The 26,324-nt window shown below is 40.1% G+C and overlaps 1 protein-coding gene across 1 annotated transcript in view; it reads left to right on the forward strand.

The window, feature by feature from the left end:
- The window catches only part of USH2A (usherin), a 580,537-nt gene that overhangs the window by 469,779 nt on the left and 84,434 nt on the right, over positions 1–26,324 (forward strand). Inside the window, exons 59-61 of the mRNA XM_088799150.1 lie at positions 7,028–7,186; positions 8,610–8,772; positions 16,438–16,795. Coding sequence (XP_088655276.1) covers positions 7,028–7,186; positions 8,610–8,772; positions 16,438–16,795 — 680 coding nt within the window. The remainder of the gene's footprint in view (positions 1–7,027; positions 7,187–8,609; positions 8,773–16,437; positions 16,796–26,324) is intronic.

The following is a 26,324-nucleotide window of genomic DNA, read 5'->3' on the forward strand; positions in this document are numbered from 1 at the left end:
CTATGCATTTTGAAGCCATAGCCCAGAGGGCTGAGAAACAGAATTAGGTGTTGGTGAAAACCAAATGATTGTGGAAGAAATATATTTTCTGCTGGGCATATAAGACCAGGAAAATTGTGGAAAATGGAGGATCTCTGATGGGAAAATATCTACTTGGCAATAGTTCTGTCCTGGGGCATAGAGGAACTAGTAGCATGAAGGCTTTACTTAGCATCCCAATATCCAGAGTAAATAGATGTGACTTAGCAAACTAGATTCCAGGTGACAGAAGATTTTAATTAGTTGAGAGAGGGAAAGAGTCATTTCTCAAATATCTCAAAAGACAAAGATGTTATTCAGAGATTATTTTAAAACATGGTAGACATTTTCTTACCCCCCAAGCAAATCCTGTTTCACTTTATCTCATTATTACTTGTTGAATGTCAGTAGTAGGGCTATCAAAACACTCCAAGCTCTAGAAAATCCAGATTTCAATTCATGTTTATCATTTGTACCTCTAAATAAGATGATATGCAAACATCATATCCTTATGAAATGGCTTAATTAATTAATGGAGAAACAAAATGGTAAGCTTCTAAAATATATCATTCAGGTAAATATAAATACGTTTTGAATTTTCTGCTACTTAAAGTTATTCAAACACTTCATTTTGTGTAGAAGCCCACCTCTCCCTCGACACTAACTCAACCCAATACATACATATACATTTCTTCTTTAAAGACAAACAGGACACACACACGTATTTTCCAAAGACTGTATGTTGTCTTCATGTTTTTCGAAAAGGTGAAATATTTCACCAATATTTTAGAAAAGGAAATATCGGTTTCTATGTAGAATGCTCCTCCACCCCACCCCCCATTTAATTTCCCTGTGGTTTTAGTTGCCCAAATGTCTTTGGACTTCAGGATTCCTCATCTGTGAGAGGGACTCTTAAAAGGCTATTTTGCATTGCTGTTATGTGAAGTCAGTGAGAGAGCATAGGGAAACATTAGTGGGTGCTGGGTAGATACTGGCCACTGTTATTCAAATCTGGAAGACCTTGTAAACCAGGTCAGTTTATTCCTAAACATTTGTTCTCACCTTTTACCAGCTCTGAACCTTAGGTCACGGCTTATACCTTCATATATATTACCTTAATGAGTGAACATTTATAGGAAATGAAGAAGCAAATACTTTATGGAACATAAAGGATTTACTCAGAATAAGAATGGAGATAGATATCCCTGCTGTTTGAGAATCTAAACATTTGGAAATATTTCAACTCTGAGGGTAACATGAGTCTTTCTAATTTATCAAAGTGTTGCCTATAGTCTGAACTATCTTAGCCCTTAATCATGTTCTAATTAACAATGACAGTATCGTTGCATTCAACACACACTTATTCTCACTAAAGATGCTAAGTTACTTAGTTTTAGTACATAACATCGAAACCGCTGCTTTTCTTTTCACATTTATCTTTGAACCAATTCAACAAAAGAATCGGCAACAATTCTTCTCTTGAGAAGTCACTTCAATGAATATAGCTTAGGGATATAAATGCCTTTTATTAATCAAGTTTTTATTGAAGGGTAGTTAGCTACAATATGGCCTATCTCCAGGCTTTAGGCATCTCGGCATTCAGTGGGCTCATCGGCTAGATCAGATACTATCCATTTAAAGCCAAAATTGGCATGAATATTTCCAAGGACTTCACATTGCCTCAGTTGGGGTGATTCCACCTTACCCGTTGTTTCAGGTTTCTTACATGTGCAATCACCAAGTGAAAGGCAGTGGTGAGTTTCAGAAGACATGTAAAACTCATTTCAGTGATTTGTGGTTTGTTTTGCATTTTTTATGAGAACACTTAAGTTCTACTCTCTTAGCAAATTTCAATAATTATAGAACACAGATCTTCAGACCTTATTCATCTTATAACTGAAAGATCGCACCCTTTCACCAGCCTGTGCCTATTTCTCCCATCCCCTCAGCCTCTGGCAACGACCAAAGTTTTTATGATTCAACCTTTTGTTTAATGATTCCACATCTAAGTGATATCATACAATATTTGTCTTTATCTGGCTATTTTTCTTAGCATAATGCTTTACAGTTTCATCCATATTGTCACAAATGGCAGAATTTCTTCCTTTTTTTTTAGTCTGAATGATATTCCATTATGTGTGTGTGTGTGTGTATATATATATATATATATATATATATATATATATATATATATGTATACCGCATTTTATTTATCCGTTCATTCGCTGATAAACACTGAGATCATTTCCATGCTTTGGCTATTGTGAATAATCCTACAGTGAACATGGGAGTGCAGGTATCTCTTCAAGATAATGATTTCATTCTCTTTGGATAAATACCCAGAAATGGAATGGCTGGATCATACAGTAGTTCTATTTTTAATTGTTGGAGGAACCGCCATACTGTTTTCCATAGTGGCTGCCCCAGTTGACGTTTCCACCATCAGTGCACAAGGGATCCCTTTCTCCACATCCTTGTAAGCATTTATCTCTTGTCTTTAGATAATAGAAATCCTAGCAGGTGTGAGGTGGTATCTCGTTGTGGTTTTACTTTGTATTTTCCTGATGGTTAATGATGGTGAGCAGCTTTTCATGTACCTGTTGGCCATTTGTATGTCTTCTTTGGAAAAATGTCTATTCAGGTCCTTTGTGCATTTTTTAATTGGGTTATTTGGTTTTTTGCTATTGAGTTGTATGAGTCCCTTGTATATTTGGGTATTGAACCCCTTATCAGGTATATGACTTTTAAATATTTTCTCCCCTTTCATAGGCTGCCTTTTCCTTTGGTTTATAGTTTTCTTTGTTGTGCAGAAATTTGATGTAGTCCCACTTGTTCACTTTTGCTTTTGTTATCTTTGCTTTTGGTGTTTAATAAATTTATCTTTATTAAGTTCTAATATGTACTGGACATTTTTCTAAGAGATTAACACATATTTAATGTTCATAACAACTTGTAGTATGTCCTATTGTTTTTTTCTTTTCTATTTTACTAATGAGAAAAGCAAATGTTTATATCTTAGCTAGTTTCTCTAAGTGATTCATCGTATAGGTGTCCGAGCCAACCCACAGAGGGTCTGACTCCAAGTTCTGTGGTATAAACCACCCTGCTATATTTTCTCCCTATGTCTCTCTGAACAGTGCAGAAAGCAAATGATTTTTTTTTTCTGGGTTCTACTATAATGCAGTTCAAAAGCTAAAAAAAATGCTGTAGAAATAGAACATATGAATGAGGACAAGGTAATTCTGGGGCAGTCCATCCAGTAACCCATTAGGGTAATTTTATTTGTATCTTGAACTTTATTTACCTTTGGGTAGAATCATTCATCGAGTCATTTTAATGAACGTGAACATGTTTACTGAACCCCACTTAGGGGCAATGCATGATGGTAGACACCCTGAAAGTTATAAAGAGTGAGACAGCGCCCTTCCTGTGAAGAAAACTCTCCAGTAGGGAAGTGCATGTAACATGATAACTATTATACAACCTACGTAAAATGTCCATACAACTGGTATGCATTTGTGTTCAAGAAGGTCCTAACTCACTCCCACACCCTCAGAAGGGCATAACCAAGTTATCCTTACCTATACAAAGGAGAACTGAGGCTGATTTCTGAAAAGAGTTATGTGAAGCACATCCAGTGTTTTGAAGCAAATGCAGCTGTCAAGCGAATTCATAGTTTACCTCTTAGAATTGCTCCTGCTCCAGCTCCTAAAAAAAGATTTTTAAAAAGGATTATGTGATTGACTGTCCCATTGTAAAGAATGCACCTGCTGTGAAATGAATCCACAGGGGGAAAAAAAAGTTGAATAATTTAACTTTTTTTATTTGTAAAGATAATCAGGGTTTTTCTGATTACATCTTAACTTCATAAATGTTAAATAACCTATCAGCATCTAGTTGTTGTAAATTATGAAAAGGAGCATTGCGAGGAATATTAACCAACGGAATCCTTGTTCTTTAGTGAACAAGAAAATGTGTTATGGCAGCTTGTCATCGCGCGACTGGTAACTTTGACACCGAATAACAAAACTGCCATTTGCACTTAGGGTAAATTGGTTCACTGGAGCTTCTAGTGCTCCTTTTGGTCTGACATAAATTTACGAACTCGGGAACTAACCCAGTCGTGTGGCTTCCCAGCTGACTTGAGCAAATACGCCCATTTCATCTCGTTTAATCATCAGAATACCAGGAGGCTAGGTCGGTTCTCACTCATTGCAGGTGGCATAGGGTGTGCAGGGACACACCGGGCTCTCGTGTCACCATCCTGTGAATGATGGCAGTGGAGGGGGCCTTCTTTCCTAAATGCATGTCAGTGTTTGACATGCTCACATCTTCAAGGAGCATTTTCTTTTTCCACACCTCATAGGTGTATGTAAAGGACATTTGTTTCTGATGAGCCAGGATGTGACAAATGTATTTTCCAGGTTCACGCTTTAGCTAGCCACGTGTAAACCTCAATCAAGATTCTGTCTATGTTTGAAGTGGGTGGAGGTGCAGGTTTGTTCCCTGACCCCCTAGGAGTCCTGTCCTTTGAAATAGAGAAGTTACTGGAAGCAGACCAGTAGCTACAGTAAAGTGCAACCTCGGACAAATTGAAGGGAAGACCACTCTAAATTACTGCTGAGACTGAAAAAGAGAATATCTTCCTGGGAATACAACTTGATCATATACAAGTATACATAAGCAAATAAAAGTAGATCATAAAATATTGTTAGTAAAGGTATTTCCTAGAATGAATATAGCATTTATTTGTAATCGGAATAGCAGCTTTATGTGAAATTTGGGCTCAGAAGTGTTTGAGGGCACAGGAAAACATCGTCATAGTTGTGGGGTTTTCTTTTTTCCATTTTTTTTCAGTGTCATTTAGTTTTACAGAGATGTCTATCATTTATTCAACACTTCCTATGTTGTAGGAATGCGCTAAAATGTTTTACATACATTTTCTAATTGAATCATTATCGCTCTTATGAGGTGGCTATTGGAATCATTACTGTCCAAATGAAGAGACTGGCTGCATAGAGTTAGGTAATTTACCGGGGACAGACAAGGGGCGGATTTACCAGGAGCAGAGGAGGGAGCTGATCTGTTGGATCCATTCAGTGACTTGTCTGGATCAACAAGAATGATGACATCTTTTTCAAATGTGTGTTTGTCAAACTTTTGTACAAGGTCTACCCTAGGAACACATAAGGCAGAATGGATGTTCATTCAGTCCATGGTCATTTATTGAGCTGTGATTCTGTGCACAAATCTAGGCACTGGAACTACACTGAGGAAGATAATAAAGTCCCTGACTTTATGAAGTTGACAGTCTAGTGGTGTGAAAGGAAATCATGTACGCAGCTGTGCGCAAAACAGGAATGCAATGAAATTGTTATTCTTGTGTGTCACTGTGGCCACCATGCAATGACTTTAAAATGGGTATCCTCATGTCCTGTCTCACGTTTTCAATCCAATGTTTGTCTGCCAGCATGGTTCTCTTCCTAAGAAACAGGTTAGATCATGTTGGCATCTTCAAAGTCCCCTTGTTGCTTAGTATTTATGAAGCCCAAATCTCATGAAGAGATAATTTGTAAAATTTAGAGGTCACTTGAGCTTGAGAGTGAAGAAAGCAGAGTCTACTCCAAGAGTCTTACTCTGCAGGTCTTACTAAGGCCTCGGGCATCGGGAAATGGGGAGAGGAAACCCTACAAGAAGGACAGGTTTGGGAGTAGAAACTATAGTAATTCTGTTTTGAGCCGGTTGAGACTGAGGTCTTGTTGTAGTCGGTTCTTGAAAATACTGACCTGAAATGAAGGGGAGATACAAACTGGAGATAAGAATTTAGGAATCAGTGCTCGAATAACAGTAATACAAGCTGCTAGGACAAGTGCAACAGCCAGATTAACTAGAATGCTCTACATTTAAAATAAAAATTCTCAGTCTGGGTTCAACACAATCTAGCACCTTTCCAAAAGAAGCAGTTGATCGGTCTTTCTAACTATGACCAATAGTTCCTCGTTCCTACAGAGACATCTCCTTTTCATCTATTCCACACAGATTCCTGAGCATCACTGGTTTGTACTAGCCCTTCGGCCCCTCATCTATTAGGGCTATATTTATAAAAAACAAAACCACATTTTAGTTTTTAGACCTTTTCACTCATGGGTTATTGAGTCCCATGCTGTAGATTTCATTGTTTCTATAGCAAAGATAAATAAGTACTGCAAAAGTAAATAATTAAACCCACAAAGGTTATGAGTACCAGATCAATGAGAAAATTTAGTGTGAGACTTCATTATATATTTTCATTCAAGGTCCATTTCTTCTCCTTGAACAAGTGTGTGTGTTGTTCATGACCAAATACAATTTACTGGCATTTAATTCTATGAATAGATTGTGAAGAGGCTAAAATGACAAGACCTTCTTTCTTTAGGAAGCATTGTGAAAAATGACAGTTTTTGAACCCAAATTTCATATGTATTTAGATCCGTAAGTCTCAATGACAGAGTGGACTGTCCTGACTCAATAATTAATGCATTGGGGAATCTCTAGGTGGGCTATGATTTGGATACTTTATGGGCTATTATGTCAAGAATATATGTCAGACTGGACGCGTACACAATGCCTACAGAGAAATTATTGTCACAAGCAAAAGTGGTGTTTTTTAATGTACTTGAAGAGTAAGTAAGCCTAGGAAAATATATATGACACTATTTCTAATACTATTTCTCGTATTTTTTAAGAAGTGAAACATGCCCTCATTTTTATTTGCCTGTAGACTATGTGTTTGAATAGAACTATTATACTTCATTTTTTGTTTTGAAAATGGGTGATGCCCATTTCTTACTTTTGAATTACACATTCTAATATTTTCTGGCTTAAGTTTCACAATGTTATTAATTGCAATATTAAGCCATAATATACCTTTAAGTTATAAAAGTTTAAATATACATTGTTCTTAAAATACAAACGTTTGTTGAACATTCTGCGTCGCATAAAGCTATGTCTTTACTCTTTGTCTTTGAAGGGGTCCTCATCTCCAAAATGCCCGTGGAGTACAATGTCTTACTCAATGCAGGAAGTATAGCATCTCTCACCTCCTCTGTTGGTCATTGTCGATTCACCGTTCTGGAAAATTTGGCTCCATTCACACAGTATGAGATAAGGATACAAGCATGTCAAAATGGTGAGTCTTTCAGACACTTGTCCTGGGCTTTTATAAGAAAGCATTTTATTTAAAAAATTCCATTAAAAAGGAATCGATTCTCAATCCAAATACAAAGATGAACATTTCCTTTCTTATTTGTATTGGACTGTTTGCCCAGAATATCAGAGCGTAGCATTGAGTGAAGCATTATGCATCTCTGCACATTAAATCATAAATATTTAAATGTATTGAAATGGTGGTATTGCAAAGTCTTGTTTTATAAAGCCCTTTAAAAGAAAAACACCTCGATCACATAAAGAAATTATTGGTAATATAATACAAAATGTGTATTACAATAATGTCATAGAAAATGTAGTCACGTTGGTTCTGTTTTAAGTTTTATTCAAGAGGAGGATGGCAGGGAGGGAAGACGTTACTTAGAAGTTTAGTTACACTCAAAGGATGGTACATACGTATTTTAAAGTACTTCCCTGAACCCTGTCTCAAGTACATAAGCTGTCACCTTGAGTTTCATGGTTTAATCTAGTGGTCAGTGAAAGCATCATCTGTGTGGTTGTCAGGAGGTGCCTCTCTCACTCCCATCATCCTTCCAAATGTTGTATAATATATAACACACGATAGCTAAGAGAAGAAGAGGTGTAACTCATATTCGTGCACAAAACATGTTGTTTCACCTTAGACCAAAGAAGTGTCCCACCTTGTATTCGACATGTAGGTGGAACTCCTGTGTGACACGTCTGTCCTTGGGACTGTCTGTTTCTGGATGGGTACTAGTTCCCATGGAGTTGGTTAGAGCGAGGGGCCTGTGATTTTGCTGGGCTTCCTTCCAAAATTGTGAGTCAGTGTGTCCACTGCCCTCTACAAACAAGACCAAGGCCTTTTGGTTTGAAGAGTAATGCTGTCCCTGATCCAGTCTTCAACTAATCAACATGGAGATAGCTTTAAATTAAGATTTTCTTGACTTAGATGTAGAATCAACTTCTGCATCTCTCTGTCCCGAAAACTATGCTATGAAGACCCAATATCCTTCAAGTGAATTGTTTGATTCCTGTGTGTTAAGAGGTGGTCATTACTTTCAAGTACTGGCACCAAAGAAGTTAAGAGTATGAAGACGTGTATGTCACATACTTGAGAAAGTCAAGCACATTATCACTCTGGCAAGAATGGCTGCGATAAACGTGAGAAACCTCAGTTCAGCTGTACACAAGCTGTATTGTCTATGCCTGTGTAAATACGTGTGGTTAATGGATTTTCCAAAAATGTTTCTGTACTCAAACATTCAAATTTGTAGAGATTTACCATACTAGTCTAAAATATGTGTACAAATGTGTATCCAAAAGTTCAGCCAAAATGATTTTCATGATATCCTTAGCCTTCTGTATACATATGTAACTCTTTTCCCTCTTTGACAAATTACTAAAGGTCTCAATTTTTTTTCAAGGAAGTTGTGGAGTTAGCCATAGGACATTTGTGAAAACATCTGAAACTGCCCCAATGGACCTAAATCCCCCCATTCTTAGGGTGCTGGGGGCAGCTTGCATAGAGGTTACATGGATGCCACCCGAAAAACCAAATGGCGTCATCACCAACTACTTTGTTCACAGGTAATATTGACGATTGCTATTATTTTTAATTATTGACAATGTATACTATCGCAGGACTGTAGAATCAAATACATTTTCTGTTTCCATAAGGGGATGGATGAGGATTCATGGTTTTTGAAGCATCTACTGTGGAGTAAAATTGGTGCTGGAAATGGTGACACATTATGCAAGGAAGAAAGCCCCAACTGCCATGTGACATTTTTATTTGAGCTCTGTTTGAAAGGATACACCATCGTCACACAAGCTTTGCCTTCAATGTGGCAGGGCCTCTAGATGCTCACTGACCAAGGGGACATGGTCCTTCCAGAAGAAGAACCAGGTCTTGTATGACGATCCTGATATTTCTCATCACCTACTATGTGCACGTTGGAAAGGCTTTTGTTAATCCTCAAAAGATGGTGCTTTTCATATGTAGGAAGAGTGGCTCCATTCGGCAGTTCCCCTTCTGTTTTATTGTGTTTCCACTCAACTGGCTGATGGTGTTAACATAGCTTCTTTTCACCTGATGTGCAGAGTTTATTAAGTGTATCCACCTAAAATAAAGGAAAGGGGGAAAGAGAGAGGGGAGGGGAAGGGAAGACAGTGAGGAGAGAGAGTGTGTGTGTGAGAAAGAGAGAGAGAGAGAGAGAGAGAGAGAGAGAGAGAGAGAGAGAGAGAGAGCAAGAGAGACACTGTGGGCATTTTGGTTTGAAATGTATTGCTGTCCTTGATCCAGTCTTTGCCTGGTCATTATGGGCATAGCTTATAATTAATGATTTCTTTACATAAATAATGAATAATGAAGGAAAGGAGGAGGATGAGAGGGAGGGAAGAAGAGAGAGATGGAGGGAAAAAGAATGAGGAATGGGAGGGAGAGAGAGGTTGAGAGAAAGGGAGATGGGGAGGGAGGAAGAGGAGGAGACTGAGAGGAGGGAAGGAAAGTAAAACAAAAACAATCAAGGAGGCAAGTGGCCTGTCTGCCGGTAGCTTGCTGTCTGTCTTGGCTTGCTCAGGCTGCTGTAACAAAAATACCATAAACTGGGTGTCTTATAAACAACGTTTATTCCTCACAGTTCTGGAGGTGGGAAGTCCAAAATCCAGGTGCTTCTACCCAGTGAGGACGCACGAAAGGACTGCCCTGTATAAACGGGAGGTGGGTCTCACACTTCCTGTTTATAGAGGACAGTCCTTTCGTGCGTCCTCACCTGGTAGAAGCTGCTAGGGAGCTCTGTGAGGTGTCTTTTGTAAGAGCATGAATCCCATTCAGGAGGACTCCACTCTCCTGACCTAGTCACCTCCCAAAGGCCATCACCTTGGGGTTAAGATTCCACACGTGGATGGGGTGGGTTGGGGTACAGACACTCAGACCTTAGCGCTAAGACAGAACAGACACTAAGTGAATCAGACACATGGACATAAAGGATGTACAGATCCAAAACCCCATCCCAAAAGAAATTCTTGGCGTCAGGCACACACAGCACAGCCCATGGTTTTTCAGGTCCTCATCCCCTGTTCCCCATCCTCTGTTAGTCCCCCAGCGGCCTGGCACCTTCCCTGGTGTGGTCCTGCCTCCTGGATGCATCGTGAAACTGAGTTCAGGCTCCTCTTGGCCACTTCAGGTATTGAAACACTTTGATTCAGAGCAACCTTCAGTGATAAGTCCAGGGTTTGTCAGTATCACTGCTTCCTGCTTATGGAGATGGCGTTGCCGAAAATGAGCAAGCCCAATTTCTGCTCAGCACACATTAATCTGAAGAATAATATTTCTGATCCAAATCTACATGAACATGTAAAAAATGGCTAATGTGAATTTACATTTTACGCTAAGCACATTAGCGCAGGCTCTAAAATGTCCATCCTCTTGGAATAGTTTTCTTTCATCTACTTAATGCTAATTGTATGAGAAAAGCACATCCAATTCCTATTCTGAATAAAGGGAAATAAAGTACCTGTTATAGACCAGGATGTGGCTTCACTCTGTTGGTTTTGTAAATAAAACTCATGATTACAATGACTATTCCATGGCAGCTATAGAGAGGGGAAACAGGAAATAGAATGCAGAAAGCCCGCTTCAATGAAAAATACTGTAAATTGAATTTGACAGCATTTGATGGCATTTGATTATTCTAGTCACAGCCAAACAATGATATAAAGAGTAATATGAAACAGAATGTGTTACTGCCTAGCAGACTCAGAAGCAATAAACCTTCCTCCAATGTGACACAATCACTTCACAATCATAATTGTAGCCTGTTTGATACCTCTGAGTACAGCAGAAGGGCACTGACTGACATAGATACATTTTGTTTTTTATTTAAAGTGAAATGAAAATGGCGCACTGGGGCTCCAGATACAATCATTATACTCACCTACATGGGCATGAATCACTTGGCCGTTATTTCAGCTGAAGTTTAAATGTGCTTAGACAACAACAATATCAAATTTTTCTTAGATAGCTGCAAAAAAAAAAAAAAAATCAGAAATTTGTAAGGACAGAAATAGAAGGTAGACGCATAGTTCTTTTTCGTTCGGGGACTACATAGAGCCCTTTATAATATAGTTATAGCCACAGCCTGCAGTATTTCTGGAGAGGTGATAGCATGTAATTTCTCCTTCCTCATTTGCCTCCTCTTTCTTCTAGCACCACCAAAGGAAATACGTTTAGCTCAAAACGGGGTGTCGCCTATGCAGATATTTTCATTAAATTGCAGGAAGCCAACTTGCCAATCCCATTTTGAATCTGCTTGTCACTCTGTTCTCTCTAACTCTCCAAATCATTTTCCTTCAGTAATCCCCTTCTCGGGTTAATGATATGATTCTATTAAAAAGTGTCTACCCCGGTAAAGAGATGAGATGTTTATGACTTTAAAAACCAACAAAACAATAACCTCCTAAGAACAAGACTGTCAATGTGATAGCTTCTGTTCAGTTTGCCTGTTAAATTTGATACAGCTGTACCTTCTCATCCAAAGGGGATGTGTTCCAAGACTCCCAGTGGATGCCTGGAACCGCAGATAGTCCCAAAACCTACATGTCATATTATTTTTTCTGTATCTGCATATCTATGGTAAAGTTTGATGTATAAATTAGGCACAGTAAGAGATTGCCAATAGCTAATAATAGAACAATTACAATATTATACTGTAATCAAAGTTACATGAATGCACTCTCTCTCAAACTATCTTACTACTGTACCATACTCACCTTTTCACTTACATGGAACACTGGAAGGTTTCTCTTTGGCATGTCGGAATTGCCGGCGTCACTCGTCTTGTACTTTGAGGCCGTCAGTACTAAGTAAAACATGGGAGACTTGAACACAAACGCTGTGATACCAGGACAGTCAGTGTGACAACCTAGAAGGCTAGTAGGTAACTAACGGGTGGAGAATGGCTACAGTGGACAAAGGGACGGCTCACATCCTGGGCAGGAAGGAGCGAGCGGGAAGGCATGATGTTTCATCACGCTACTCAGAACGGTGCGCAATTTAAAACTTATGGATTGTTTATTTCTAGAATTTTCCATTTAATATCTTCAGAGCACAGTTGGCCTCAAGTGACCGGAAGTAACTGAAACTGTGAAAAGTGAAACTGTGGGTAACAAGGACTACTGTATTTTATTTAGGCCGTGGTGCTAATTCCAAAGTTACAAAACAGAGGATTTCTTCTAATAGGGACAGCATTTACGTTAGTGTTTTGCAGCCTGGTGACTAATGGGGTACCTTCAGGGCCACCGTGGACAGTTGCTTTCTCTGCACAGGAAGTTCGGTTTGTATAATAAAGATCCTCCAGGATTCCCCCTTTATCTTACATCCATAGCCCTGTAAAGAGCAAAGTCCATCCACAAAATCCGTCTTCCATCTATAGAATCCACTGAACACTTTTCCTTAGGCGACTTGTTTAGAAACACTGCTTTAGGGGCACCCAAGAGAACGGACATTGACGTAGCTGTGATAAGCACTGGGAAACCAAAGCATCCATGGGATTCGCTTTATTGTCATGTTTGCTCTATTTTGGTGGTTGGCACCACACCCGGGATATCTCTGAGCTATGCCTGTGAATTCTAAAGAGTTTTAAATGAGATTCAGTCTTCAGATGTTGGGAAAATCTTTGAAGTCTCTCCCTCCACCTCCAGAGTAGCCACTCCTTCCAGAAAGCTGGACAAGGCAACCTTCAGGAAGCATTTAGTAAATCTCCTGGGCGTCCCTTAACTCCACCATCAGCCCAGATCAGGAATGCCATGTGATCCCTGGGGGCTGTTGAGGTGGCCTCCTATGTGTGACTCCCTTCTGTCACTTCTGTTCAATGCAGCCTTTGGGTAACTGCTGGATTCACCTTCCTCAGGACAGCTTTGGGCATTATTTCTATGACAACTTTGTTTGTATCACATGTTACATTTTACCCAGTGGTTTTCATGTGCGTTATTTGATTTAGTTCTTACAGAAATTCTAGGATATTATACACTATAAGGTTATTAACTCCAGTTTACAAAGTGACCTAGACACTAGAGAACACAGGTGAGTTTGCCCACGGTCATTTAATGAAGTGACGGGCCCCGAGAGAGCCTGCAGCCTGTCTCCCCTGACTGCAAGTGTTTGGGGCTGTTTATTTAAATCTGGGGTGCTCTTAATATTTTTCATGAGGGGATGGTGGCGGTTGCATAATCTTAAATTGTTATGGGAAATGCATTGAGATATAGGATTGTTTTAATTGCTTTGGAAGATAAGCCCTGAGAATTGCTGGGAGAGAATTAGGGGGTAGGGAGCTCTTTACAAGGTTATGTTACATTAAGATACCATGAGTATGAATGCCTTTTCAAATACATAGTTCCTAGTTGAAATCCTTATTTTTGTTTTTAGTGTTAAGCAACATTAAATTAACTCTAGTTGGAAAAGTGCATTACTGAAGTATCTCCCAAGTGGGCGTAAGCATAGGATAACTATTTAGCTCTTCAGTGAGGGCTGGAAATATGATTTCCCTTAACACAGACTGTTCACAAGGAACCACTTCCAGTTAAATGAACAGTTGAAGCTGAAATCTTAAATAACTTAGGAATAATTGTGGTCTACTGAGCCTCTTCCGTTCAAAGTTTATTCAGACCTAAAGATTATTCTGTTTTTTTTTAATGCCACCGGTGGGCTAATATTACCTCACCATAATATTAATTTATTAAGTATTCGATAGTGATAAGAAATGCTTACCCAGGCTGCATCCTTTCATGGTTTTGGTGAATAAAACTTGAGGCTAACGTAATGCTTAATCTCTTATATAGCATCGATTTTTAAAATTCACACTTACAGGCAGTTTTTTTAAGAATGTCAGTTTTATGACAACCATGGGCATTCATGAAAGTTTAATAAAAAATTAATTGAATTGCCATAGAAAGGTTGAAGCCAGATGAAACAGAACATTTTATTTTCCCATAGAAGTTCACATGTTAGTTCCCTCTATTATGTGCCTAGCAAACACCTTTGAAAAAACTCAGTGAGGGGAAACCTTGGCCATGAGCCCAGTGGTTCACGTGGGAATGGACCCCTCCCAGGGACACACCTGGTATCTGCAGCAAGTACAGAGGCCAGACCCTACGAACCTGACTGAGGGCAGAATCGGGCGCCTCTATGGGAGCGGGAGTAACGAGGTGGGCTGCTGGCGGGAATGGCCAGTCAAAAAGAGGTACGTAGGAAGTACCATAGCCTCCAGCAGGAAGTTCGTCATTGCCCAAACTGAGGTCATAGTGACTTATCAACATGAGGGTCATCAAATTCCCAAAGCCAAAGATTTTCAGTAGCCTTCCTTTTTGTGAAAGATACTGTCATTTATTTTGTCTTAATAACCCTTCCTATTTTGATGGTTAATCTGATATGACAGTACGGAAATATGCCAGCACAAGAAGAGTGTGTAAATGCTCCTAATGGCCTAGAAATACTGATTTTTCCATCATTCTCTTCTCAGAGAGTAAACTAAAGGAGAGGTTCACTTCTTGGGTACATTCTTCCCCACCCCAGAATATTACCTTAGTAGGAAAAAAAGAGTTGAGAGAGATGAGACAAAGATGCAGAAAAGCCATGAGATTATATATATGCCACCCATCTGAAAACGAAACAAAACAAAAACAAACAAACACACATATATATATATATATATATATAAAACAGTTGGTGGGCTCAGATGCTGGGAACACAGAACTAAACCAGCCACAATTCCTCAGGAACATCCCCTTCTGGTCACGTCTGCATCACTGTCATGATTTGACATCTGGATGAGCAAATGACTGTCCATGTGAAATATCAGGTAGCTGGGGCCATCCCAACAACTGGCGATTCCATTTTTCTTAATCAGATATTTAGTGCTCTGTGTATTGAGTCCTGACAGAGTGTGCATGGGCCCTAGTTTTCATATCAATAAACTCTGAAGATGGGATGAAACAGTACCCTTTTCAGGCAGTTGAAATCATTTTTTTTTTTCAGCAGACTCTGCTTTTTACTTGGCTTTGGAGAAGACATTTAAAAGGGATTTGATTTTTGCCCTTTAGAGAGTTCTAAAGCAGATTCCTATTACATGACTTAGGTTATTTTCAGGAATTTACATTTAGCTCTGTTTCTCTCCTTACCATTTGCTCCTTTAGGTAAGGAGTTCATCTTTGCACATCTCTGCTCCTGGTACAAGACCAGAGTATAATAAGTGCCCAATGAAGGTTCGTTAATGTCTACAAGAAAAAACGGGCCTTACTGTGAAGGGTTATGGTTTAATTCAAGAAGAGAAAGTTCAAATAAAGAGAAATAAGTGATTTCTCTTATAACAAGTGGGGGAAGTGAATTTAAAACACTTTTAGAATACCCTAGAAACAAATGCAAAGTAGTATTTTGCTAGGTAAGGGAATAAGAACTGTGGACTTCTCTGCACGGTCCCTCACCCTTTCGTGTGCTCACCTGGGTTCTTTCACAGGGAGATCTTTTAGTCCAGGAGCAGCAAGATCACCCTCAGTGTACAAACACTTTCAGTTCTCTACACTGATCATATCTGCTAATGTCCACTGGCCAAAGAGAGTCACATGGCCAACCTCAGAGAGAGTTCAGGAACATATTAGCAAAAGATGTGGATACAGCGAGATTGAAATGAATCAGTGCCCTTACTGCAGTCTACCCACCAGAGAAGGGAAGGACGCCCAACTGTATCAGCCTCCAATCATTGTATATAGTATGGTTGCAGTTGTGCAAAAAAATAACCCAACAGAATTGCATGGGCCCATGCACACACATACACATGCATAAAAGTATGAAGATTCAGAAAATACCAAAAAAATGCTTAGTAGTACTTACATATACACTTCTGTATTTTTTTTAATTTTAAAATATTTTTTTAAAAAAATTAATGTTTGTTTTCAGATGGGTCATTTTTTCAGGGGAATGTCTAGAAGTTAATACAAGAACTGTGATTGTAGGTGATGTTTCACTTTTTAAAATTAGCTAAATATATATAAAATAACATTTTTGAAATGATACTTTGTCAGGTCTCTGGTATACTCTTTCATCGGGTCTTCATCGTGACCCCCCCCCCCCCCCCGGGAAGAGACAGTTGAAAAGTTGACTTGATAACAAAATCTTCTAAACAATAGTTTCTTATTCTGTCTGCAAACCTGGTTTTGAGGTGTGCGGCTGTCACTGTTGCATTCTGGGTTTCCTTCCAGGCGTCCTTCTGGCCTTGAAGAGGAGACCCTTGTGTATGTCTGGTCAGAAGGAGCCCTTGAATTTACCGATGATGCTGCAGATACTCTGAGACCTTTCACGCTCTATGAATATCAGGTCAGAGCCCACAACTCCAGGGGCTCAGTGGAGAGTTTGTGGTCAGCAGTGCGGACTCTGGAAGCCCCACCCCAAGATTTGCCAGCGCCCTGGGCTCAAGCCACCGGGGCTCATTCAGTCCTGCTGAGTTGGACGAAGCCAGACTCTCCCAATGGTGTCATCTCCCAGTACCGTGTGGTCTATCAGGAAAGAGCCGACGATCCAACATTCACCATCCCTACGGTGCATGCTTTCACAGTAATGGTGAGTCCTTCGAAAAATAACAGAGGCTTAGCTTCTCTGGTTAATATGTTGACATTCCATTTGTTCACCCAATGTTATTTTTCTTCACTTAGGGATTAAATATATGAAAATAATTCCCAAGTGAACAGAAGCAATGTAGTCATGGCGATAAGATACGGAAATGAGTATAACGGATGCGGGAAAGTAGCTTGCAGACCACAGTTAATTTGTATTACTTCAATCAAATAAGTGACTCTCTCTTTACGTGATGTCTAAAGCCATAAGATGGGAACATTAAAAGTGTTCCTCTATACCCCATGGGGATGAGGCTCGGATGAAATGAGGCAGAAATGTAATTGTCTTCTTTCTCAAAGAGCCAGTTACATCACATAAGATACCTGTCTAGGATAGAGATTCTGTGAATGAAACACTATCACCCATGACAGATAAAGAGATCGGAATAGGTATCTCTAGATAGATCTAGGTATGTGATATGATTGGTTCTTTGAGGAAGAAAATTCAATTTCTACATATATCTATCAGGATGTACAGACATAGTTATGGATGTCACACGCGCTATAACTTGTGATTTTCCTGGGTCGGCTGCCCTCTGGCCCACAACACAACTTAATTCAGTTCACCTGGTGTCTCCTGAGAGTTCCCGTTATGCCTGCCATAGCCTGAGGTTCTATGGGAGATACAGAAACAGGATGGTGGTCCATGTTTCAGGGAGCTTTCTCCTGTATAATAGTGCCAAGATGAGAAGTGAACATAAGAAAACCAAAAATCAATGAAGTAGTCGACTGCAGCTCATAGTGTCCCTCAACCCCAAGATTCATGTTCATACCCTACTACCTACTAGCCGTAAATCTCATTGCAAGAGATAATGATACCTTATACGAAGTGTTAACCAAAAAAAAAAAAAAAAATGCTCTGAAAAGTTGACAGAAAGCCCTCCTACTGGAGAGAAGATGAAACTCCGTGGTCTTAGGAGTTAAATACATCTGGTTTTCAAAATGTGAGAAGATCTTACTAAATAAGAAAACACCTCATAAATAGGAAACCATGCACAAACAGCATAAAGCGTTATTTTCAAAGACCAAACCATGTTTCCTTGCTTCCAGTTTAGGCAGCTCAGTTTACATGAAGGTTATCTTATAGAATATAACACTTATCAAAATATCTAAATAGCGCCAGGCGAATCTATTTAAAGAAACTCCAGAAGAATCTTTGTCAATGAATAGTTTAACGTACCATGTTTCCTCACTGTCCTTAGGTTCAATTTTCTTGTGTGGCTAAAAAATAAGCAACGTGTGAATAGAAGGGATAATATTTTTTAAATCTTTATTTCAGAATTGGTCCTTTATTTTTCCTTGACATTTAATTATCTTTATATGTCAGGATCTTTCATGTTACATCTTCTAAATCATTCACTATAAGCATAAGAAGCAGTATCCTTAAGTGTAGAAGATTTGTTTTAGTTGATATGTGAAATATATTACTTCTTATCATAGCCTTGACATTTATGTTCTAAACTTCTCTACCCTGAAAGAAACAAAAACAAAAAACTAAAAAACAAGTAAAAATATTTGACAAGAGCTTTCTGATTGAGACAAGTTAATTTAAATATATTTTATTGAAGGCACCCATATTACAATGATTAAAGTTCTGGTCTTTTAAAATGTGGTTTTCAGGGGCATAAGTGTCAGTATTCAATCTCCCAAAACAGTTTTATTGGAATTCCCTTGTGGACTAGTCTCTTAAGTCTGCCCTGTGTAGCTGGTTTCATTTTATAACACAAGACTCAAAGACTTTTTATTACACTAACACACATCTAAAAAAGAGGGAGACCTGTGGCCCTGCACTTAAAGCTTCATGGAACCCTTTGGCCATGGGCCCTCCCTGACATGGCTCCTGTTCTGACAGCCTGCTGTTGCTGTACTCTGCCATTTTTCTAAAGATTACCCCTTGCAATGCTAAATAGCCATGGTAATCGAGAGAGAATAATATTTCTGCATGCTATTTTTGAATTTAAGTGTGTGTGTGTGTGTGTGTGTGTGTGTGTGTGTGTGTGTGTTCATGTTCAAAGTGCCCCCCCCCCCCGAATCTGGATCTTTGGACTGAAACTCCCAGGAGAAGACTTCATTAGGTTCATCAGGAAAAGCCCCACTTAAGGCTTTAGCAACAGGGACAATCCCACAGAGCAATAGGGCCAGTGTTCAGGCATTCTGGCCAGTAGGCCACGTTGCCATAGCAGGAAGCCACTGTGACTCTGTGTGGCATCTTTGGCAGAAGAAATCATAAAAAATTAGAGCCTTTGAATTTCATCCATTCGTACACTCCCAAGAGAATGCTACAGCTGTCTGAAGGAGAAGGTCCTGCCACTTAATCCCAGTTCCTCACCACCGGAGAAGTGTTCCTGTTCTCTGAGCCAAATCCCTCCTCCTGTAGTTTAAGCCCCTCTCTTCCTCTTCAGAACAGCAAGACTTCTCTACAGTAGTGCACTGTGTCTTCAGGGTCAAGAACACATTATTGACGAGTCAATCCAATTTGGCAAATAGTCATTGAGTACTATATTCAATCTGTCAATACTCAGTTCGACACACAAGGGTATTTATGAAGTCGACATGAGACTGCAGAGCAGAGATCGGGGGAAGATGAGTAATCAAGTCTGAGGCACAGATTGTTATGACTGCTGGGCCTTTCAGGTTTCTCAGGGTCTTTGCTTCTGAGTTTCTGCTGCTCATGTTACAATGACTCCCTTTTAAGCCTTTCTCTGAGAGCCTTCCTGGCTCTGCTTCCTATTTCCCTAATTCCTATACCCACTAAGCATCTCCACTGTCTCCTTCCATTTCTTTGCCTGCCCTAGGCGATCTTTCAAGTTTTTGTTTCATAGACAGCCTTGGCTGAAATTCTCCAGAGCAAAGGAACTGTATTTTCAATTAGTGAGAGACAGAATCCATCCTCACAATTGCAGGATTGCAGTCCAGTCCAAGGACTTGCAAGAGGTATCACTAACCCGCCTCACGTAGTCACTTGCTTATGGGGACCCCATGTCTGCACAAGGGGTCGCGGGTAAGTGGCCCGCAGTGTCGTGCCATCACTAGCTGTCCCAGAGTTGTTTACAGACAGGTGGACGTGGCTGGGAGAGCCACATAAAACAGATGCGATGGATGCATGGAGCCTCCTGACGGTGGCAGTGGGTGGAGAACTGGCAGTGGGGGCCCTCCATGGGGGGGAGAGCATATGTGTTGGCAGGGGCTGCAGCAGCAGCCGATGAGGCAGCAGGAGAGGAGAAATGGAAGGAGTGTGGGTTTTAATGTATCACCAGCTTCTCTCCCAACCTCATGAAAAGCTTCATCTCCCTTTGGACCTAAGTAGGGCTTTCTACGGGGAAGAGAGAGAGGTGTAGGTTCTTAGGGTCTCTTCGGACAAATACCCACTGCTACGGAAAACAAGTTTTAGCTAGAAGTCCTTAAATTCCCTTAGCTCTGTGATGAATTGTGCAGTGTCAGGAGAGAACGGTACCTAGCCTCGCTTGGCATCAGGAGTTCCACGGTGGTGTTTGCAGGGAACACTCCTGGCGAGGCTGGCAGCACGGCTGCCACCATTCTAATTTGTTTGCTTTTCCACACTGGCACCTGCCATCGCACTGGCAGAAATAACTTGGGATTTAAAGGTGAAGGTGGTTTACCTGTTAGTCTGTGCTCTGAGTATTTCTGTGCCCACCCCATAAGGGGGATGAAACATCAAGCCCAGATCATACTTTTGCCCAGTACCCTGAAAGAGAGATGGCACTTCACCCTGTGTAGAATCAAGCATACGGTGCTGAGTGGTAAGCTTATTAGATGGGTCACTAAAAGTTGGCTTCCAATCTGGAAATAAAATCCAGAATTGCAAACTCTAGTTTCTAGATTCTAGTTGCCAAACTCCCTGCCCAAAGTCAAGGAGGAGATATTCAAAATTTCCACATGTGGTCGTCTCAAACTTCTTTACTATTAAGTAGATATGGGGAAGGGGTGAGATACTTCAAAATCACCCTATTATGGATAGTTTGTGAGTTAATTGATGAATTGATTTTTAATTCCATTTTCATGTTGCCTTAGTGTAATGTAAAATATTATTGCTCTTTACATATGATCTTAACTTAGTTGTAACTCTTAAAATTTCATGATTCTTAGCCTCTTCTCCCAAGATCCATCTATAAGACAAATATTCTGGGAGATCTAGCTATCTGAAAGGACTACTTGGTGACTCTTTCCAAAGAAAGAAAATAATGGTAATAAAAGAAGAAAATAATGGTAATAAAAACAATTATAATACATTTCTGTACAAGTTCTATAGGCTGATCTTTTCACATTTTATAATCTGAGATAATTGTGCCATTCTTTTATATAAAAGATACAAAACATGGGTGGGTAAATGTCACACCGAACAATGATTACTTGTTGGCACAACCCATTTCTTTCATTGTAATGATCTATTTGATTTGACATTAACTAACCCCCCCCCTTTTTTCCCAATAATACCCTACCAATCACAAATATTTATTGGGGATCTACTTTTTGCTCAGTATTATTGGAAATTGAGAAAAATATAGATCCATATAAGTCTTCGTGAACTTTGTATAACTACTTCTTTGACAGAACTTTTTTTTCCTCCACCCACTTTATTCCAACAGCTTCATCAGGCCACTCTTGCTCACTCATTGGTTATCTCTAGGATAGGTCCCAGGGTTTTCCAGTCACTTTCAGTGACAGTGACCAGCTCAGTTTTGGTAATCAGGACTCAGAGGTGCTTTTAAAAAAATCCAGTCTAAAGCCTGCCTTGTTGTAAGGGAACTACAGTGGGGAAGAGAGGGCATGTCCATTTTCTTTCGTCTCCTTCATTTCTCTTCTTCTCATATTGATTTCCCCAGGATCTTGGCAAACAAGATGGAATTAGACAAAAAGGAGCAGAGCCTTACTCATTACTATTGTTCTAAGCCATCATGGGATTTTCTCTGTGGGTTATGAAGAAGTCCCCCGTGGGGAACCCCAGGTTGTCCCTGATACAGGCAATATACTCTCTGGCTAATTTCTCGCACCCCTATCCATTACTGCCCCTGAGGTCCACCCCACAACTTCTTTTACTTCTGGACACCTTTCTCCCAGTCAGTCAGCCAGTATCAAGTTCTGTCACATTGACAAAACTCGTTCCTTTCTTGGCATCCGCTATGCGTGGGGAAAACTTGTTCTATCAAATAAGGAAAGTACGACTTGTCCATCACCATCTTCTCTACATGATGTGTCATGTTGGGTCCAACCCAGCTAGCGTCACCACTTCAGAATCCACTGAACAAGAAGCAGGTCCCAGCTCGTGTTCGGCCATGATCCCCAAATCCTGGGATCATATAAGAATCTCAGAAGACCCTTCTCCTCCCAAGTGGCTGCATCAAAATGACCCTGGGAGTCACTTCATCTCAGTAGCAAACCTTCTGAAAAGAGTAGAGTGTCCACCTCACCTTTCTAACAGAAACCCCCAATTTCTTCCTGCTGTTCTCTTGGATGTCCTTCATAAGTCTTGAGAGAGGAGAGTGGGGTACCCCATTCCCGCCCCCAAGTAGTAAAATGATAACTGGAGAAGCTTCGCTACTGAATTCCCTTCTTTAACTTGTTTTCCGTGAACCTGGATCCTCTCATGTTGGTGACCTTATGAAGAGCTTCAGAGGAACATGGGCTTGAAGGTGTAAGGATGATTATTTTGTGTCTTTCTGTAAATGCCACACAGGTATGTCTAGCAGTTCCAGTGGAGTTACTTATCACCTATGTTTCTAAGCTGTACTCATTATTCCCCAAGACATCCTGAAATATCTTGTTAACTAAGCAGCCCCATCATCTTTCTAGTTGCTTCATCCAGGTGGGCCATGCTGAAGTCCTCCCATTCCTTACTTTCAAATCCAAATCCTTCACTAAGTCCTATTGATTCTATTTCTAAAGTGTATCTTGAATCCATCTGCTTGAAGGCTCCCTTCACACGTGTTGTTCCTTTCTGGTCAACTGGCGATGACCTTCACACATGTTTCTTTCTGGTCAACTGGCCATGGTCTTCCTTCTTAATCGACAAGTCTGGACTAAGATGTTACTTATCTCACAAGGCTGTTGCAAGGGCTACATAAATTAATGTGTGTACAAAGGACTTTAGGAGCTGTACATGGTGCTATAATTAGGCAGTAAGACTTGAGAAATCCTACTGTTTGCAATAATAGCAGCTGGAAAAAAAATGAGCAAATGTAGAACAAGTTTTGGTTTGCATAAGGCAACACTATGTATGGATTTGGTCATGAAGGAAACACCTTGTGTTTTGTGCATTTTAAGCATTCCTCACCTTCTGACAAATTCAGTTTGCAAATTTAAATGCTTCCTGATACCGGTCTGTTGATGTCCAGGTAATTTCTCAACTATTGGATTAGGTTCTGTTTCCTTTCTAAGTCACCTAGAACAAGATGGTGCTTTTTGTTTCCCCGAAGTTTGGTGCTGGCCCATCACCTCCTCCACCAGAACACCCACTGCCTACCCTCCGAAGGCCCCCTCGGGCATTTCCACTCACAGGCATTTCCACTCACCTTGCCTCCATGCCATCGAGCACCCTGCCCATTCCCTTAGATCTTAGATCGTATCAGCAAATATGAGGTCTTTTGGCAACACACACACACACACACACACACACACACACACACACACACACACACCACGCAGATTCTGCCAAGCTGACATCTACCTACTTCACTGTGCCCAAGAGCAACTCTCAATGTATGAAGGATGGTTTGTGGGGAGACTATTTGCCCTTTAGTTCGGGTATGTTGTTTCTGCCTTTTAACTGAATTACATTTAGACACCCAAGAATCTACAGAGCCTTGTTTAAAAAAAAAAAAAAATATATGAAAGTAAAATGAACTAGTCCACACGCTAACAGGCCCAGGCCATAAATTCAGAATATGTGCCATTTAGCAGGGACAGCAAGCTGCAAACGGCAGTGAAGGGCAAAAGTTAATTGAACTACTGTGCTCTTGTCACAAGTGGAAAGTAGCCACTACCTGAGACAAGATGGCTTCCCCTGAAGGACCCTATTAGAGCCAAGAGATCATCTCCTTCGCTCTGCAAGGGCTTATGGGTGAGGGGGAAATCATACACAGATGACCAATTTTTTTATGGTTCACAGCCGATCAAAGTGAAATTCAGCAGCTGTTCAGGACAAGTGACCACTGTAACGGCCGTAATATAACCTACTAAATAGAGAGGGAATTGCATTAGAGCAAGAGGTTAGCTGTGATTATCGGCAGGTGAGTGCTTTATTGAAGTTGAAAGACCATTAACATTGATAGAGTAATTATTTCAACTTGAAAGTAATTACCTTGATGGGTGATAACTTCTCTAGTGTTCCCAGGTTTGATTGGGCCAAACAATTGTGAGCTCCTGAAGCCTAGAAAAATATTACAACAATACTGTGATTTTTAAATTACTGAAACCACTGTTGGAGTATTTTAATTATGCCGAACAGTGAAAAGATTTTGCCTTACACCAGCTAGCGACCTCTCATGTAGAGAGAGACATTTGCTTTTTAATCCAAATGCAATGACCCACACCCACCACCTGTGAATACATATGTGATGGGTTTGCAAATGAATCTTTTTATCTCGATAGAATTTTTAAGGTGAAACGTCTTGTTAGTGCTGTAGCTGGGCGTTGCTAAGCTGGAAGTGCTGGTGGTGTTGATTATATCTGTGGATTGGGAGGCCCCAGAATGGCAACTACCTTTGTCTTTATCACAGGGAGTTTCAATTTGTATCAATTAAATATTTCAATAACGGCACCACAGAAATTGAACATTCTGAATGTCATGTATCGTGGATCCCACGTTTCAGATTTTATTCAGTCACGTGATTCATTTGCTGAAATAGCTTTTTCACTTGATGTTATGCAGCTCCGCTGCCAACACACCTCTGTCAGGGTGTCCCCTGTTTATCCACACTGGACATCCGCAAACAAAAAGTTGAAAACCTGGGCTACGGCTTCTCTGATATTTCATGCATATATGGAAATCGCGAGTTATTTGCAATTGATTGAGGACCAAGACACATAAAATCTAATGTGGTGCTCAGGACCAAGAAATAATGTGAGACTCTTCCATTAATCAGTGTTCACATAATTCTCTTTTGAGAATCTATTGTGCCCAGAAGCTACAACAGATATAAAGACAGAAGAAATAGCCTCTTCTCTCTGGGACTTGTGGTATTCTCAGAACAAATAAGAAAAAGAGACAAATTGCAATATAATAAGCAATTATTCAGTCATGCATAGGCATTGATTGTCCTCATAAATACTTAACAGAGCCTAAGAGGACCGTAACTCACAGCCCTGATTCCAAGCCCAGCACTCATCCTACACAACCACCAACCACTGCCTGAGCAAACACAGCATCATGATTCTTAGTGGTGCTGTCAGAAAAGATGAATGTGACATCACCTTCAAGTTCCTGGATGATGCCTGAGACCTTTCTATCATCCTAGCATGGTTTGGACAGATGATGAGCCAATGAGGGACTGTCTTTATGGCAGCAGTTCCCAGGAGTTTTTTCCTAATCAACATCTGAGACTCTCTTAAGGGCAAAACAGGTGTCCACCTGTTGTCCGAGAACCAGTAAGGGATGTTTCCCCAAGCCCTTGATGGATTTCCTCCATCTCCCCACCTCTGCTAGGAACTCCTCTCCATAGATAGAACCATGGCTCTCAGAAGGAGAGTGTAGATATCTCTGCACCCTCAAGAGAGATTTGCAGACTGACTGGTTTGAATTTGGTAAAACGATGACGATTTGAGGTGAAACCACTGGGAAAGTGATAAGAATTTATGACTCGAATTATAAAGCTTTCCCTTAAGCCAACCAAAGAGTTAAGAAATTTGACCAGTCTGATATCACGTCAGAGTTTTTAGCACAGAAGGCACACCGTGTGGCACGCACGCTCTCGCTACAGACTGCGTTAAGGAGCCCCTCAGGTGCTCTAAATTTAAAATAAGCATAATAACTCATTTTTAAACATTTTATATGATACTTGGATTATTAAATATTCACATTACAAAATCAGAGATTTTTAATCCATTCAAAAAGGTGCATTGTCTACCTCTGAAAGATAATGGCCGTGTCTAGATAGTAAAATTACAGTATGTTTTTAACGGAGGTAAATGTTACTTTTTGACAAGACACAAGTAATGAATTTTATCATATAAGTTCCTATTGGGTGATTATGATACAGAGTTTTATTTTTGCTAAAGCAATTACTAGTGTCATGGCTGGGTACCTGTGCCCATTAGTGGCTGGTTCTGTGTGTGTGTGTGTTTTATTTTTTAATTTTTTTTTAGGATGGTTATTGATCTCTTGCTGAGCTGAGATTCAGGTTTTATGCCAGATAGCTTGATTAATGGGTTGGTTTCTGTAAGTGGACTGAATGGGGATAGAAAGCAGGGGCAGCCTGCTCTGCCAACCCCAAATCCGTCAAGACACATAGCTCATTATG

Source organism: Rhinolophus sinicus, chromosome 6 (genome assembly GCF_057876585.1).
Source record: "Rhinolophus sinicus isolate RSI-liver-muscle chromosome 6, RSI-T2T, whole genome shotgun sequence".
Classification (NCBI taxonomy): Eukaryota; Metazoa; Chordata; class Mammalia; order Chiroptera; family Rhinolophidae; genus Rhinolophus; species Rhinolophus sinicus.